The 17,012-nt window shown below is 39.0% G+C and overlaps 1 protein-coding gene across 5 annotated transcripts; it reads right to left on the bottom strand.

Moving 5' to 3' along the window:
• Positions 1 to 94: 94 nt before the first annotated feature.
• LOC109556079 (guanylate-binding protein 5) lies at positions 95 to 16,706 on the bottom strand. Of its 5 annotated transcripts, none has more exons than XR_002180346.2 (12): positions 16,487 to 16,706; positions 9,459 to 9,662; positions 8,815 to 8,942; positions 7,562 to 7,671; positions 7,108 to 7,304; positions 6,101 to 6,343; positions 4,563 to 4,843; positions 3,223 to 3,435; positions 2,249 to 2,351; positions 1,766 to 1,941; positions 487 to 681; positions 95 to 328 (listed from the first exon to the last, which is right to left on the bottom strand). XR_002180346.2 is itself a non-coding variant. In XM_070786165.1 (12 exons), exons 3-12 carry the CDS (start codon positions 9,652 to 9,654, stop codon positions 215 to 217), a joined length of 1,761 nt encoding a protein of 586 aa, XP_070642266.1. In that variant the 5' UTR covers positions 9,655 to 9,662; positions 16,094 to 16,150; positions 16,487 to 16,705; the 3' UTR covers positions 95 to 214. The 5 variants fall into 5 exon arrangements, 4 of the variants coding, with proteins under 4 accessions (XP_070642266.1, XP_019812677.2, XP_019812676.2 ...); XM_070786165.1 differs by lacking the exon at positions 487 to 681 and adding an exon at positions 16,094 to 16,150 and having other exon boundaries at positions 16,487 to 16,705; XM_019957118.2 differs by having other exon boundaries at positions 95 to 681.
• Between the last annotated feature and the right edge of the window lie 306 nt (positions 16,707 to 17,012).

The following is a 17,012-nucleotide window of genomic DNA, read 5'->3' as shown; positions in this document are numbered from 1 at the left end:
ATCAATACTTAAACTATTGGTGCATTTACTACGAAATTAGTAAAATGCACGTTTTACCCATTGAGTATCATAACTTAATAATTCAATACAAAAGTTCAATATAAATATCATGAAGTTTATTTAAATGATGATTGTGTCAAGTTCTATAGCTTCTTGTTCCTTTGTGTCTTTGGTGAAAATGAACAAGTAAATGAAATTCTAGTGTTTTAGCTCTTTAGAGTAAGAGGCATGTATCATCTGGTGAGTCATTCCTCAGAAGATTCTGGAGTTCATCATGAAGTTTTCTGTTCTCAGCTTGCAATTTCTCCTTGAGCTTTTTAACCTCTTCCTAAAGAGTGATACATAAAATGAAAGAGCTGAGCAAAAAGTGGTGTCCAGATCATTGTTTATAGAAAGTCCCAGTCACTGACTTTCCCTTACTTATTTTAAACAATCAGTAGTAAAAGATAGTCCCTAATTCCTCCTTTCCATTCATATCCATTTTACCTCTTACTCTTGGTTTCCTACTTGTGTAATTCTTCTTCCCGGTCTGTTCCTATAGCTGCAGAAACATCATCTCTCAATCCCTGAAATATTGGTATCCCAAGAATTATATCCTAAGGCCCCTTCTCCCTTTGTCCTGAAGCAATCTGAATCACATCTTGACTTCAGTTCTCATGCACACACAAAGGAACATCAGATCTAGTATTACAAGGAGAGGTTGAAATTAGTAAAATGCACGTTTTATCCATTATGAATATCATAACTATAACTCAATACAAAAGTTCAACTAGGTGGTCTAGGTGATATCCTCAATCAGGTGATGACTCTGAGCCTTAGATAAGGGAATTTGTTCCATGTCTCCACAGTCATGGGGTTAAAATAGAAGGTAAGAATGAGATCCGAACCCCTAGATTGAAAATACTGCCCTTCAGTGCGGGTCTATAATCTCAAAATTGTCTTGAAACAGTTCTTGGAAAACAAGAACCTACAGGTAGATCAGCCATGATGGGGAGGATGCCCTTTGTCTCCTAAGGGTGTTCACAGAAGAATGTACAACTAGGTTTGTAGATATGAAAGCATTGCAAATCCAACCCACTGGGAAGGCTGTTTTGATAATTTGCTAGGCTGTGTGATAGTGGCATTAATTATCTCTTTGGAACTTAATTTTTCTAATCAGAAAGATGGGGCATAATGGCCCTGATTCACTGAATAGACTAGGTTAAAGAATGTATGTATGGTGCTTTGTACAGTGCTTGGTAGATAGGAACTACTGCCAACTGAGTGATAATAATAGCAGAGGACTGGATGAAACAAACTCTGCAAGCAAGCCTTCAGAACCAGCAACAATTAAGGTAAAGACAGGGGTTTGGACATAGTAATATGAGATTAATTTAACAAGGTAATCTATGACCAAAAGAAAAGACTAGCTAGAAAAATGAACAAAATAACAAAAAGACTAATTACTGTGGGTTAGAAATGTCCTTGGATTTTGCTTAACAAATTACAGTGCTTATGCTGTGCCAAGCACCATTCTAAACTCAAATATTGACTCATTTAAGCTTCAAAATAGCCCTATAAAATAAGTAATATTAATATAACTATTTCCAAACAATATATTTAGTAAGGTGGAGCTGGGTTTCTCACCCATGCTATTTGATTCCAGAGTCTTTGCCCTAGGCTACAGTCTTATGCTGCCTCTTCCACGTTGTTGGTGCTTCGTGTTCTCATTGATACAGAGAGGGGAGTGTGATTAAAATCCAGAGATGAAATAATTGATGAGTACCTGGAGCTGACGTTCCATGGCCCTCTGTTGCAGTGCCTCCTGGTATACTCTGTTTGTCTCCATTAGTCTCACTTGTTCCTGATGAAATATCTTCCTCGACTCCATCATTTGCTGATGCTGCATTAGACTTTCCATCAGCCTTTGTGCTTCAGCCTTTATAAACTCTTCCGTTATACCTACCTCGGAGAGGAAGAAAATGACGAACCTCTCTAGGATTAAAGTACCCTTCCTTCTGCCCCCACTCCCTTATTTGTTATTGCCGCTACTTCATAGGTAAAATTTCCTTGGTCATTTTTTCTCCCTGCATGTAATCATATGGTAGCTGAGGGTTTATGCCCTATTCAGGTATAGACTGAGGAGCTAAGAATGGTACATCTTTGCCATTCTAGCTCTAGTTTAATGATCTCAGGTTTAACCAGGTCAAATTAACTTAAAATGTGTAGAATTTCTGTGTTGCATTTTTTTTCCCCATTTTTTCCTCACCTTCCATCTCCTTTTCCATTGCTGTGAGAGCCAGGTCTGTCTGCAAAATGGTAACACTCATAGACTCCTTGGACTCTAAATATTTCTGAAGAGCTTCTTCAGCCTAAGAACCCGAAAAAATATAATCAGAAGTAAAAAATGATTCAGTTCAGTTCAGTTGCTCAGTCGTGTCCGACTCTTTGTGACCCCATGAATTGTAGCACGCCAGGCCTCAATGTCCATCACCAACTCCCGGAGTTCACTCAAACTCACATCCATAGAGTCAGTGATGCCATCCAGCCATCTCATCCTCTGTTGTCCCCTTTTCCTCTTGCCCCCAATTCCTCCCAGCATCAGGGTCTTTTCCAATGAGTCAGCTCTTCTCATCAGGTGGCTAAAGTTTTGGAGTTTCAGCTTCAGCATCAGTCCTTCCAACGAACACCCAGGACTGATCTCCTTTAGGATGGATTGGTTGGATCTCCTTGCAGTCCAAGGGACTCTCAAGAGTCTTCTCCAACACCACAGTTCAAAAGCATCAATTCTTCGGCACTCATCTTTCGTCACAGTCCAACTCTTACATCCATACATGACCACTGGAAAAACCATAACCTTGACTAGACGGACCTTTGTTGGCAAAGTAATATCTCTGCTTTTGAATATGCTATCTAGGTTGGTCATAACTTTCCTTCCAAGGAGTAAGCATCTTTTAATTTCATGGCTGCAATCACCATCTGCAGTGATTTTGGAGCCCCCCAAAATAAAATCTGACACTGTTTCCCCATCTATTTCCCATGAAGTGATGGGACCAGATGCCATGATCTTCGTTTTCTGAATGTTGAGCTTTAAGCCAACTTTTTCACTCTCTTCTTTCACTTTCATCACAAAAGTCTAGTTCAATTCCACAATTATTAGTCTTCCTGCCTGTTGTCATTGAATTTTCAAAGAAGAACCCCCCCAACAAGCCCCCCATAATTAATACATAAAACCAAGGATACCTGTATTCCTTTCCTGGGCTCCTGATTGTACTTTGCCTTCAGCTCATCTCTCTGCTGAATGAAGAGACAATGGCCCCCGGGTTTTGAATAAACCCCTTGCTTCACATTTTCTTCTAGAGGATGAAAAATATCCTGCAGTAAAGCTGAGCAACGATTCTGTGATGCCTCCAAGTTTCGTTCATGAAAGTCATTCTGTTTGGCTGCTAGCTGCATCTTTAAGGGGACAAAGGCCCATGGAAAAGGTATTACCAACACTTCAGTATTTTTAGAAATGATTCACAAAGAGAATCTCTAAGACTACAAGCAATACTATATTCTTTCTACCAAACCTATTGTAAAAAAGTTCCATGGATAATACACTGTAGAAAAGTGACTTTACTTTTGTATCTGAAGTCTCTGGACATCCCTTTCTTTTGCCTCTTCTGCTTTAGATAGAATCTTCAGACTACAGATCTCTAGCCTCAAGCCCTAATTTTAAATGCAACCTACTGTGTTACTATTGTTTCAATATTATTTTGGGTCTGGGATTTCCAGTGAGGAGGTAGAATGGGTAATTGGCCTGAATAATGAGCATATGCTATTAAACCTGAGGAGATAATCTTTTAGTAGAGCGTTTGGCAATTCTGTATGCTTGATTAATAAAAAAGGAAAGTTAATACTTTATGAATACAATTTTTTAAGGGATAAGATTGCTTTGAAAAACTAGTCCATGGGTGTAACATAATAAGATGAGTTATCTGTGTGTGAAACTTTCAGAATCTAAAGGGTCTAGGGGCTTCCCTGGTGGCTCAGTAATAAAGAATCTACCTGCAATGCAGGAGATGTGGGTTTGATCCCTATGTTGGGAAGAGATCCCCTGGAGAAGGAAATGGCAACCCTCTCCAGTACTGTTGTCTGGGAAAACCCATGGACAGAGGAGCCAGGAGGGCTACAGTCCATGGGGTTGAAAAAGGTAGGACATGACTTAAGACTAAATAATGACAACAACAGTTGGGTCCAGGGTAGTTATATGCTTTTTGTTGTTACTTGTCTTCAGAATAATAGTGAAATCTTGGTCACACAAGTGATAGTCATTATCTCTCTGTCTAGTAAGAATTGTTTTTCTTAAGTCCACATTTTGTATTGCATAGCAACATTTTGCCTTTTATTGTCCCTGCTGCTGCGGCTGCTGCTGCTAAGTCGCTTCAGTCGTGTCCAACTCTGTGCGACCCCATAGACAGCAGCCCACCAGGCTCCTCTGTCCCTGGGATTTTCCAGGTAAGAGTACTGGAGTGGGGTGCCATTGCCTTCTCCATTTATTGCCCCTAAGTCCCATGAACTATAGCAAAAAACTTAATTACCTCTAATTTTTTCTGGTACCCTTGGTCCTCATCCTTGAAAGAGTTCTTCATGAAGACTTCAATGGCCTCTTTCTCACTGGCCCTGTGCAGGTCCAGCAGTTCCTGAAAGGTTTCTGTGGGCAGCTGCAGCTTCTGGCCCATCTTCTGGTCATAATGGGCAATGGCCTTTTGCACTGCAGCCAAGTTCTTAATCTGGGCCAAGGTCAGGACTTCACTTTCCATGCAGGGCAGATCCCCACTGTTGATGGCATTGACATAGGTCTGCACTAGGTTCTCTAGATCTTCACAGGGGGAAGAGATGCTTGAATTATTTGCAGAGAAAAAGGACATGCTCTGAACTAATTCTGAAAATGTTAATTTAGCATATTCAGCCTTCTGCACAGTGTTCAAATGGCCCAAGTAAGTTCCTTTGGGAAATTATGTGATCAAGAAGACAGATCTTTCATTCTCTGAGAAAAGAAAGTGTTCAAAGGAGAAAATTGAAGATTTGTGTGATGACCTACATTTCATCACTTTCTAATTGAGCAATGAGGAGATGGTTATACAAAGTTGTGTGTATTCATTTATTTAGAATACTGTAGACCTTTTGCCTGTTTACTCTTCCCTTTCTTTCTCTCTTCCTCAGATTTCTATTCCCTTCAAAATTCCCTTTTGTCATCCACTTGAACATGTAAAGCTGGTGAGTGTTACCCTCACCTGAAAAAGCACAAAGTAGGCAAATTAGACCAGGTCACCTTACTCTTTTTTGGAACTTTCCTGTTTATGCTCCTCATCCTTTGCCTCCTTGTGTTTCCACTCATCTTCCCTTTAGATTGTAGCAATAATTTACAATACGGACTTCCCTAGCTCAGACTGTAAAGCATCTGCCTACAATGCAGGAGACCCGGGTTCGATCCCTGGGTTGGGAAGATGCCCTGGAGAAGGAAATGGCAACCCAGTCCAGTATCCTTGCCTGGTAAATTCCATGGACAGGGGAGCCTGGTGGGCTATAGTCCTTGGGGTCGCAAAGAGCTGGACACGACTGAGTGACTAACACACAATAATTTACAAAGTTCCAAGACATAGAGTATTTAGGAACAATTGGATTGAGAAGTCTGCTTAGATTTCTTGAAGGGTTTTAGACAATCTGGGCATCTGTTTGTTTAATGTTTATGTTAAGTATGTTCCATTTCTACAATGTATGTCTTCCCATTTTCTGCCTATCTAAGGCTGTGGCACTTAACAAGTACTCACTGTATTGGTGGAATAAGTGCTGCCAACCCATGTGGGTTAGTCTAGTTCAACAGTGGATCATTTATAGGCAGAACTTTTTTAACTTGACATTTTTTTCAGATTATTCTTCCTATTTTATCTTATTTTGCAAGCATTACTAAAAACATCTAGAAATATTTTTGGAAATATTTAATAAATATGATACCTATGATTTTCTTGGTAGTATCTAACTATGCGTTTTTAGCATTGACAGTAGAAGGAAAAATTACAACAGTGCTTTCATTCTCTATTTTGAATTGAAGGAAAACCCTTGAAAAGGTACTCACGAGATCCACTGGCCTTGATGCCTCCTGAAAGAGTTTTAGTCTTGGAATGGCTAAAGATGTAGGAACAGAATTCTGCCACTTGTTGTACAAACTTAGGATCCAGATCATCATTATGTAGTGTCTCAAGCTGGGCAAGCTTCTTCTGGTGAGTGGGCAAGTCAAAAATAAAGCATTTCTTTACTGGAAAGAATTTCTGTATACACAGACGGGGCAGATTAAAATTTTGAAGATGCTGGTTGGTGCCTTTGGAGGGAAAAATAGGATTTATTTAGTATCAAATTAACATTCATTTTAATCTATTTCCCACAAATAAATATGCCCTCTACCTGATGCTGGGCTTCCCTTGTGGCTTAGCTGGTAAAGAATCTACCTGCAATGTGGGAGACCTGGGTTCAATCCCAGGTTACAAAGATCCCCTGAAGAAGGGAAAGGCTACCCACTCCAGTATTCTGGCCTGGAGAATCCCACTGACTGTACAGTCCAAGAGGTCACAAAAAGTCGAACACAACTGAATGACTTTCATTTTCACTCCCTGATGTTATTTGCTTCACTACATTTTCACAAACCAAAGCAAAAGCTTAAAAGGTGATCAAACAGGGAAAGGAAAATGGAAAAGTAATTTGCTCAAGAACAGGGAATAATATAATTTAATATGGACTTTATTAGTTTGTTTAAATTAATAGTATTAATTATTAACAATACAATTAATAGTATTATTAGTATTGTGTATTATTAATAGTATTAATAATTAATTAAAATAATTAATTTAATTACAGTGATTAAAATAATTATTATTGATCAATTATAATAACTACTTAGTTATTAACTGTTATTAATAGTATTATTTATACTATGTATATAATACTATTAATACATAGTATTATTAATACTATGTGGTCGTTTAGTCAGCTGAGTAAATATAAGAAACTATAAGTTTAACCAGCAACATATAAGAGATAACTTCTTGTGCTATTTTTCTCCCTCTTTCCAAAATTGGAGTCCCTTACCTTGCTTTGGCCTCAGTGAATTCTCCAGATATTCATCTGCTGTGATGAGTTGCCCATTTGCTTCCAGGCCAAGGTAGAAATCTCTCAGAGTCCACACTAAGTTTGGACAGATTCTCACAAAGTCAGCTGCATCATCTACCCTGTTAAGATTAGGTGAGGTATCTATTCTGAGCAGATGTGACAGTTCTGTCACATAGCTGAGATGCAATTAAGGAAAACTTTTGGAAATAGGACTGCATCTGAGCCATATTTAATTCCATGCCTTTATATGCTTTTATATTCTCTTTGGGTTGTAACCAAGTCCCCATTTCATTCAGTAAACATAAGGACTTTGTCTTGTTCTTTTAATGTTCACAGAGTTTTCACCTTTGTGTTTGATACACAAGGACTCATGAGCTGGTGAATGGAGGAATTCTTTCTGGCTTTGGTACCATCCTGGGCCACAAAAGGATACTGCAAGAGGTCAATAGCTCCCTGGTCAATTTTGTTCATGGTGTTGTATACAAAAGTACTACACAATAGTAGTGCCAGTACAGATATATGGCTGTCATTTGTCTTGTCACCCTAAAAGTCAGAATAAATTTCAGTCATGGCTCATGGCACTCCCATATGAGCAGTTGCTAAAAATAGACCCTTGATCTACAAATGTTAAACAAGACAAACTAAAATGGTTGTGAGAAACATGGGAAATTTAGTTCTGTCATTAGCATTGATAATTTTATATAAAACCATATTTTGTTAACTTATCAGTCCCTCTTATAACTGGTTAGGTATTTGCAAAATCGATAGTCAAAGTTAATGAAGGTCACCAGAGTAGTTAAAATCAAGATTTTCAACTGTGTAAAACAAAGTTGGTCTGTATGCATAATACATGCATCTATTTTATTGAGTAACTATTACACACAGGGAAGTTCATATTACTGATCTTATCTGATACTCAAAAACAATGCTGTGAGAATAAGGTTCTAACCACTGTCTCTATGTTACAGGTAAGTAAACTAAAGCAAAAATGGGTTGATCATTTTGAATTGTGGTAAATCAAAAGCAAAATGAAGACATGAAAAACAAGAGAAGTACAAGGGAAAGATCCCGTTTTGTGCTCAAGCCAGCTCATACCAGCTTACAACAGCTGGTTGTGTACACCTTTTCTGAGCCTTGAGTTTAGTGACTTCACTTTGGTAGCTTGGAGTCAGCTGTGATGGGAGCACTTAGAAAACTGGAAAGTACTACAAATCAAGGCTTTTTTTCTTGCCAGATAGAAGTGGGAAAATAACATGCATCTCCTGTGCAAATGATAAAATGGATGAGACCAAAGGGGAAATAGGAGATTTGAGGAGACTTATCTTGCTTGTCAAAGTCTTAAGAGCTGCAAGTACTAGGATCCTGATTTGGACTCAAGTTTTGCTGCCCTGAAGCCCACTGCTAACCTCTGGCCTCTGCAGGGTCACTCATGACGGTGACTTTTTTTGCACATCTCTCTCTTCAGTTCGGTTAACTGCCTAGCTCCACATTAGCACAGTCTCCCAATTGTGATTCTGGCTTTCACACCTATTTTTCTCACTTCATGTTTCTAAAATTTGACTATTAAAAACAAAAAGGGGAAAAAACATATACCCTGTTCAAGTAGAAGTAAAAAAAAAAAGTCTCCCCATGTAAAGAGTGTTCAGGGATGAGGAGGTTGATTAAAAAGAAATTCTTGTTTCTTACCTTCTCTACGTCTCCGAGTCCCTCAGTGTCAAGAAGAACCAGGGTGTGGTTTGGTTTCTTGGGGTGAGGCACACACCACATCCAGATGCCCTTCGTGTGAGACTGCACTGTAGATCCAACTGAGAATCCTACAGGGGGAATTGAGACGCTGTAATAGAGGAGTGGATCTGGAAACTGGAGACTGTCTTAATCAGTGAGCTACCATTTAAGGAAAGCAAGGCAAGGATATGGCAGAAAATATAACTCTGTATTGTGATCTGAATTACAATAGAGGAATGCGATAATAAGAATGCCAAGTACCATAGGGCTGGAAATTTGACATTTCTTTTTTTGCAAGAATATTATACTATCAAAATTTAGTCACTTATAAATACACATGTAGAAGTTATTTCATTCATGTCTTCTTATAATTGGAAAGTACTGTAATTTTTCTAAGTAGATACTGAGGGGAAAAATGAGGTGATATGTCAGAAGCAGAACTCTACCTTTCATCTCCCAGAAGACCATTAGCTAAATTTGAGCCAAGCATTAGCTTTCAATATTCCTCCCAGGTCTCTAACTTTCTCTCCTCACATCACCATGCTGCACACAGGGAGTGTGGGTAGACAGAAGGGACTTGGCTGGGCTCTGCTGGTGTCACTCACCCTTGTTCTTCCCAGCCAGCTTGTTCATCAGGTAGGACTTGCCTGTGCGGTAGAGGCCCACGATAGCCACCACCACAACAGGCTGCCTGATGGCAGACAGGATCTTCAGAGCTTCTGGATTAACCAGCAGTGGCCCATTAGTGTTTTCAATGAGGCACAAGGGTTCTGGCATGTGACTCAATGGGGCCATGTCCATGGTGTCACCTGATGTTCAAGGAAAGACATGGGATAGACTGAAGTTTCTATTCTTAAAGCAGAGAAAAGTCATTTTACTTCCTCAACCTGTAGACATACTTCTCCTCAGATGGTCTAAGTTTCTGAATAAGTGAATAATAATAAATAAAAAGATAGATAAAAGGGTCATAATAAATAAGTCCAAGCCCTTCAAATAAGAGAAGTCCTAGACCCAACAACACAAGAGAAGACTCTACACATGGACATCACCAGATGGTCAATACTGAAATCAGATTCAATATATTCTTTGAAGCCAAAGATGGAGAAACTCTATACAGTCAGCGAAAAAAAAAAAAAAAAAGAAGAAGAAGAAGAAGAAGACTAGGAGCTGCCTGTGGCTCAGATCATGAATTCCTTATTGCAAAATTCAGACTTAAATTGAAGAAAGTTGGGAAACCACTAGACAATTCAGGTATGACCTAAATCAAATCCCTTCCGATTATAGGGTGGAAGTGACAAATAGATTCAAGGGATTAGATCTGATAGAGTGCTGGAAGAACTATGGATGGAGTTTCATGACATTGTACAGGAGGCAGTGATCAAGACCATCCCCAGGAAAAAGAAATACAAAAGGGCAAAATGGTTGTCTGAGGAGAGCTTACAGATAGCTGAAAAAAGAAGAGAAGTGAAAGGCAAAGGAGAAAAGGAAAGGTATACCCATTTGAACGCAGAGTTCCAAAGAATAGCACGGAGAGATAAGAAAGCCTTCCTCAGTGATCAGTGCAAAGAAATAGAGGAAAACAATAGAATGGGAAAGACTAGAGATTTCTTCAAGAAAATTAGAGATACCAAGGGAAAGTTTCATGCAAAGATGGGCACAATAAAGGACCGAAATGATATGGACCTAACAGAAGCAGAAGATGTTAAGAAGAGATGGCAAGAATACACAGAAGAACAATACAAAAAAGATCTTCATGACCCAAATAATCACGATGGTGTGATCACTCACCTAGAGACAGACATCCTGGAATACGAAGTTAAGTGGGCCTCAGGAAGCATCAACATGAACAAAGCTAGTGGAGGTGATGGAATTCTAGCTGAGCTATTTCAAATCCTAAAAGATGATGCTGTTAAGGTGCTGCACTTAATATGCCAGTAAATTTGGAAAACTCAGCAGTGGCCACAGAACTGGAAAAGAGCAGTTTTCATTCCCATCCCAAAAAAGGCAATGCCAAAGAACATCAAACTACCACACATTTGCACTCATCTCACATGCTAGCAAAATAATGCTCAAAATTCTCCAAGCCAGGCTTCAACAGTACGTAAGCAATGAACTCCTAGATGTTCAAGCTCTTTTTAGAAAAGAAAGAGGAACCAGAGATCAAATGGCCAACATCCTCTGGATCATCGAAAAAGAAAGAGGTCCAGAAAAACATCTCAGTTCAGTTCAGTTCAGTCGCTCAGTCATGTCCGACTCTTTGCGACCCCATGAATCGCAGCATGCCAGGCCTCCCTTGTCCATCACCAACTCCCGGAGTTCACTCAGACTCACGTCCATCAAGTCAGTGATGTCATCCAGCCATCTCATCCTCTGTCACCCCCTTCTCCTCCTGCCCCCAATCCCTCCCAGCATCAGAGTCTTTTCCAATGAGTCAGCTCTTCGCATGAGGTGGCCAAAGTATTGGAGTTTCAGCTTCAGCATCATTGCCTTCAAAGAAATCCCAGGGCTGATGTCCTTCAGAATGGACTGGTTGGATCTCCTTGCAGTCCAAGGGACTCTCAAGAGTCTTCTCCAACACCACAGTTCAAAAGCATCAGTTCTTCAGCACTCAGCCTTCTTCTACTTCTGCTTTATTGACTATGCCAAATCCTTTGACTGCGTGGATCACAACAAACTGTGGAAAATTCTTCAAGAGATGGGAATACCAGACCACCTGACTTGCCTCCTGAGAAATCGGTATGCAGGTCAAGAAGCAGCAGTTAAAACTGGACATGGAATAACAGACTAGTTTCAAATGGGGAAAGGAGTACGTCAAGGTTATATATTGTTACCCTGCTTATTTAACTTCCATGCAGAGTACATCATGTGAAATGCCTGGCTGGCTGAAGCACAAGCTGGAATCAAGATTGCTGGAAGACATATCAATAACCTCAGATATGCAGATGACACCACCCTTATGGCAGAAAACAAAGAACTAAAGAGCCTCTTGATGGAAGTGAAAGAGGACAGTGAAAAAGTTGGCTTACAACTCAACATACAGAAAACTAAGATCATGGCATCTGGTCCCATCACTTTCTGGCAAATAGATGGGGAAACAATGAGAGACTTTATTTTGGGGGCTTCAAAATCACTGCAGATGGTGACTGCAGCTATGAAATTAAAAGATGCTTGCTCCTGGAAGAAAGAAAAGCTATGACAAACCTAGACAGCATATTAAAAAGCAGAGACATTATTTTGCTGAAAAATATTTGTCTAGTCAAAGCTATGGTTTTTCCAGTAGTTATGTATGGATGTGAGAATTGGACTATAAAGAAAGCTGAGCACTGAAGAATTAATGCTTTTGAACTGGGGTGTTGGAGAAGACTCTTGAGAGTCCCTTGGACTGCAAGGAGATCAAACCAGTCAATGCTAAAGGAAATGAGTCCTGAATATTCATTGGAAGGACTGATGCTAAAGCTGTAACTCCAATACTTTGGACACCTGATGAGAAGACTGACTCACTGGAAAAGACCCTGATGCTGGGAATGATTGAAGGCAGGATGTGAAGGGGATGACAGAGGATGAGATGGTTGAACATCATCACCAACTTAATGGATGTGAGTTTGAGCAAGCTCCTGGAGTTGGTAATGGACAGGGAAGCCTGCCGTTTTGTAGTCCATGGGGTTGCAAAGAGTTGTACATGATTGAGCTACTGAACTGAAATGAGGCCCTTCAGAGTTATACTAGAGGCTGCCCCACTGGTTCTTAAGTATTTGGTGAATGTATAGAAAAGCATTTTCTGAGTCTAAACTACTGCTAGTTTGAGTCTCATTTTTCTCCATTGGCTTTTGTCTTGCTTATGTTTCTTAGTCTGTATCTCCCTGGATCCCCAGATTGAATCTTTATGACCACTATTTGTTCTTTTACACTTTTTTCCTTGACCCAATATTAACCTGCTTTTCTCTAATTTAGGACTATGTCCAGCCAAAGTGCATTAAAGTAAATCCTGCCAGGTCCTTAAGTACCATTGTCTAGCAAATAGTAATTGTTTACTTTTTAAAGCTTCACTTTTAAAGAATTTTTATATAACTATTAATATGTATTATTCAATCAAAACTTCAATGAGTGACCATTTTATGAATGAGAAAGTGAGGGAAAATATTTTAACACTTAATCATTATAAGATTCAGATTATGGAATAAAATGTATAAAAACCTAAATATGTGTGAGATTCCTTGAATTCTATTATTCATAATTTTGATGCTGCTTGCTAAAATAAAGCCTTTTTTCCTATTCACTCAGGGCACTTTCTATAATTTGAAAAGTTATATTTGAATGTGTATATATATATATATATGATTCAATTTTAGCAATTGAGAACTCTTGTAGCAGTGTTTTCTTTTTTGTTTAGTATGTCTGGACTTAATAGCTCTGCAGAATGGCCCATTGAAAATCATCAATTGGTATCCCTGACACCCCAACTGGTTCCCCAAACTGCCTTCACTGTAACAACTATTTTCTAATTTCTTAATGTTAATTCTTGTAACCTAAAGAATCCCCAATAAAACAGTTTTAAAGCTATCTGAAATGTAAACAAATGCTTGCTTTTCTGCCTTGCCATATTATAAAGAATGATTATCTTCCATTTTAGAAGCGATTATTTACAACAGAAGCTAAAATCTCACCATCTGCTTGCCTTTTTTTAAAGGGATATCCTACAATAAAAAGGTCTGGATTCCCTTGTTAGCTAATGTAAAAATTCCTTTTTTGAAAAGTGTGAAGAGAGATTATCCAGGTGACAAATAAATAGAAACTGCTTGGGAGCAGATAAGAGATCCATTGCAAATGACATAGCCCGAGGACATGGGAGCCAGAAATGCCCAGTCCAAGCCAGATCCAAAAAGAGAGGATTCCACAAAACTTTACATTACCAAAGGCCAGATCTCTTTTTACTTTAACCCATTTCCAAAGCAATATTGGCATCTTATGTTTGTTGAGTCCTATTGTCTGATTTGTTTATAGCAGGAATCACAATCATTTTTAAATTAGAAAGATATGGAGACCTGACTTACAACAATTATCTAGAAAAACAGAAGATAAACAATCAAAATTTATTTGTAGATTTTGAGAGCTTATCAGATCTCTTGCTATGGGATAATGTCACTAATGAGAAAGGAAATGAATTTGTCTGAATTTTCAGGCCACTTAATAAATAACATCAGGGCCATGTATTTATACTAGTGGAAGTATTTTATATGTTAAAATGTTATCTGGGTAGCATCTTTAATGTTAATCGAATAACCCAGCCTCCAAAACATCTTTGCAGATTCATTGTGTTTGAGCCTCATGTGTAACTGTCGCTCTGCTATCATAACTCAGTTTATGATGTGTGCTTTTGTTATTGTTGTTTGCCTTCACTTTGCTCTGTGTTGTTTTTGGTTTGAATTTGTAGAGGAAAAGCTCTTATAAAGGAGAAAAATGGAAATCAAACAAGAAGGAGATGTGCAAAGTATGTGCCATGATAATGAAGGAGGAAACACACAGAACAGGCTCTATCTTGAAAGCAAGACTCCATCTTGGGCCAGACTGTGGACTTTGAGCTATATACCCAGTATCTATGGAAACAACAAACCAACTGGAAAACCTGGCCCCCAGAAGGAAGAGCCCCAGGGCTTGTACCTAGACTCTCTGCTGCCTTAAAGAATACCCTAATTATCTGTGTAACCTAATAGAATCATACATTCTATTGTGCTTATTAGGGTCTGACCACAAGCCTATTGATAATTGTCCATTGTTAACTACCTAGGCTTAAGGCATATGAATCATGGGTTAACTTTGATTGTATCTTTCTTTTTCCTTTGTTCAGACTAGTTTCAGGGAATTGGGGAGGCGGGTTTGTGCACTTAGGGTATACAAGGTTTTCACAAAAACTGGTCAGGGTCCTTGGCTAAAAGGAGACTCTGCCTTGGGCCTGCCGGTGTAATAAACTGCACTCCACTATCTGCATTGCCCTTCTGAGTGAGTTTGTTTTCCGGAATGCGTGGCTACAACTGAGAGAGTCATTTCCTAGGCAGGTTGATAGGAAGTCTAGGGGTTCCCAAGGAGAGAGGGGTCTGGAATTCTCAAGGTGGAAGAAAGGACAAACTTTTTTTCTTTCTCCACATTCCTTAGGATTATATAACAATAATGTATCCTGCCTGAGGACAGTCTCTGGATTAAGGACAGTCTTTGGATTAAACCTTCTGGCTAATTCTGTTATCTTAAAATGTTAATTATGGGAGTAGACCTGGTCTTTACAAGGATGTATCTTGCCTGAGGACAGTGTTATCTTAAAATGTAAATTATGGGAGTAGGTCTGATGAGGTCTTTACAACCTCGACATTCTTTGGATTCACTGGAGAGTATATAACTTCATTGTTAACACTAGCAAGCGGGTACTCTTTCTGCCCCCTTCTGATGCCTATGTCAGAAGCTTTCTCTATCTCCTTTATACTTTAATAAAACTTTACTACACAAAAGCTCTGAGCGATCAAGCCTCGTCTCTGGCCCCGGATTGAATTCTTCTCCTCCGGGGGCCAAGAATCCCGGTGTATTCGCGTGATTCAACAACAACCTTTCACAACAATAATACATTCAAAGGAGAGAGTTCCAAGGAGTGAACAAAATTGCCAGACGGTTTTAAGTGCTCAAGGAGGGCAACTGTTATATTAAGTGATTCTTAATAGTAAAATCAATAGAGTAGCAGAAACAATACAAAGCACAAAAGGCCTTAAGGAATGAGAGGGTGTCAAGAAATCAAAGCTAATTAATTTAGGATTCTTTCTGAACAAAGAAATCCATCTTCAAACAAAGTACAACACTAGGAATAAAATGTATAGCCATTTTCATGAAGCCTTGTTTCATTCTACATTCTGGGATTCAACTTTTTTCCTTTTTTCTCTTTTGTTCTTAATGTAAGCAAGCCTTTACATTACATCTCATTCAATGTTGTTTCTCAAGAAAATAAATAAAAATAAGAAATATACATAGTTCTTGAAAACTTCAGGCTGCAATTTGAAGGATCTTAATCAGGTTTTATCAAAGACAAAGGTAATTTAAGTGGCAGTTACAATCCCCATGAGTCATAAGGTGGCAAAGAAAGAAAAACAGGATGAAGACATTTCACACTCTCCGTCCCCGAACATGCTCCTGTCTAGTTCAGCCATAAACAAAAGGAACTGACAATGAATTCTGCTGCCTGGCTGACATCACCACAATTTACCTTTAATGGGGTTCTGACATTCCACATCGAGCTCAGCTGCATCGTACCATGAACAGACTATTATTAAATGGAGAAAATTGCTTTACAATGTTGTGTTGGTTTCTGCTATACAATAATGCTAATCAGTCATAATTTTATATATATTTATATATAGACCCTCCCAGTGGAGCCTCCCTCCCCTCCCTTCATCCCACTCCTCTAGGTTGTCACAGAGCGCCAGGCCGGGCTCCCCGTGTTATACGGCAATTTCCCTCTAGCTATCTATTTTACACATGATATTGTATATATGTTATGCTACTTTCTCAACTCGTCCCACCCTCTCTTTCTCCTACTGTTCCACAAAAAAGCATCCTGACCCTTGCAAACATTTCCCCACCCTTCCCCTGGTATTACCTTAACTGTAAATTCAGTAGCAGAAATCTTTTGGAGCTGTTAAGAAAGCTGCTTCATTGAAAACTTGAGTTCTTGCTCCTTCTCTTAGCTTATTTGTGTTGGTTTCTGATATCTTTTTTCCTTACCAATCCCAGGGATTTCTTTTCTCTTTACCCCATTCTGCCAGAGGACAAAGGATTAGAATATGAAACGGAAACTCACCGTGAAAGGGGTTTTTGAAATGTCGCTGAAGGAAACTGAAACCAAAAGCCAAACTCAGTGACTAAATGATTCCAGACATAGTTTCTTGGTTTGAATGTATTTGGACTGATTTCCCAGAAACTGCATATTGTCCATGGAAGAGAACTTTGAAATCATTTGCATTTTTTCCTTCTCCAAACTGTCTTCAAGGCTGTGAGAAGCCACAGTAAGTCTACAATAACAGTGATTATAACCCCAAAGTAAGGAAGCAGCCATCCTAATGCAATTCAGGTCCTCTCTTGCTAAATATTTAGGAGTTTTGATAGAATTTTTTTTCTGAGAAAAC

Source organism: Bos indicus, chromosome 3, assembly GCF_029378745.1.
Source record: "Bos indicus isolate NIAB-ARS_2022 breed Sahiwal x Tharparkar chromosome 3, NIAB-ARS_B.indTharparkar_mat_pri_1.0, whole genome shotgun sequence".
Lineage (NCBI taxonomy): Eukaryota > Metazoa > Chordata > Mammalia > Artiodactyla > Bovidae > Bos > Bos indicus.
This window is presented reverse-complemented; position numbering and strand designations above follow the sequence as displayed.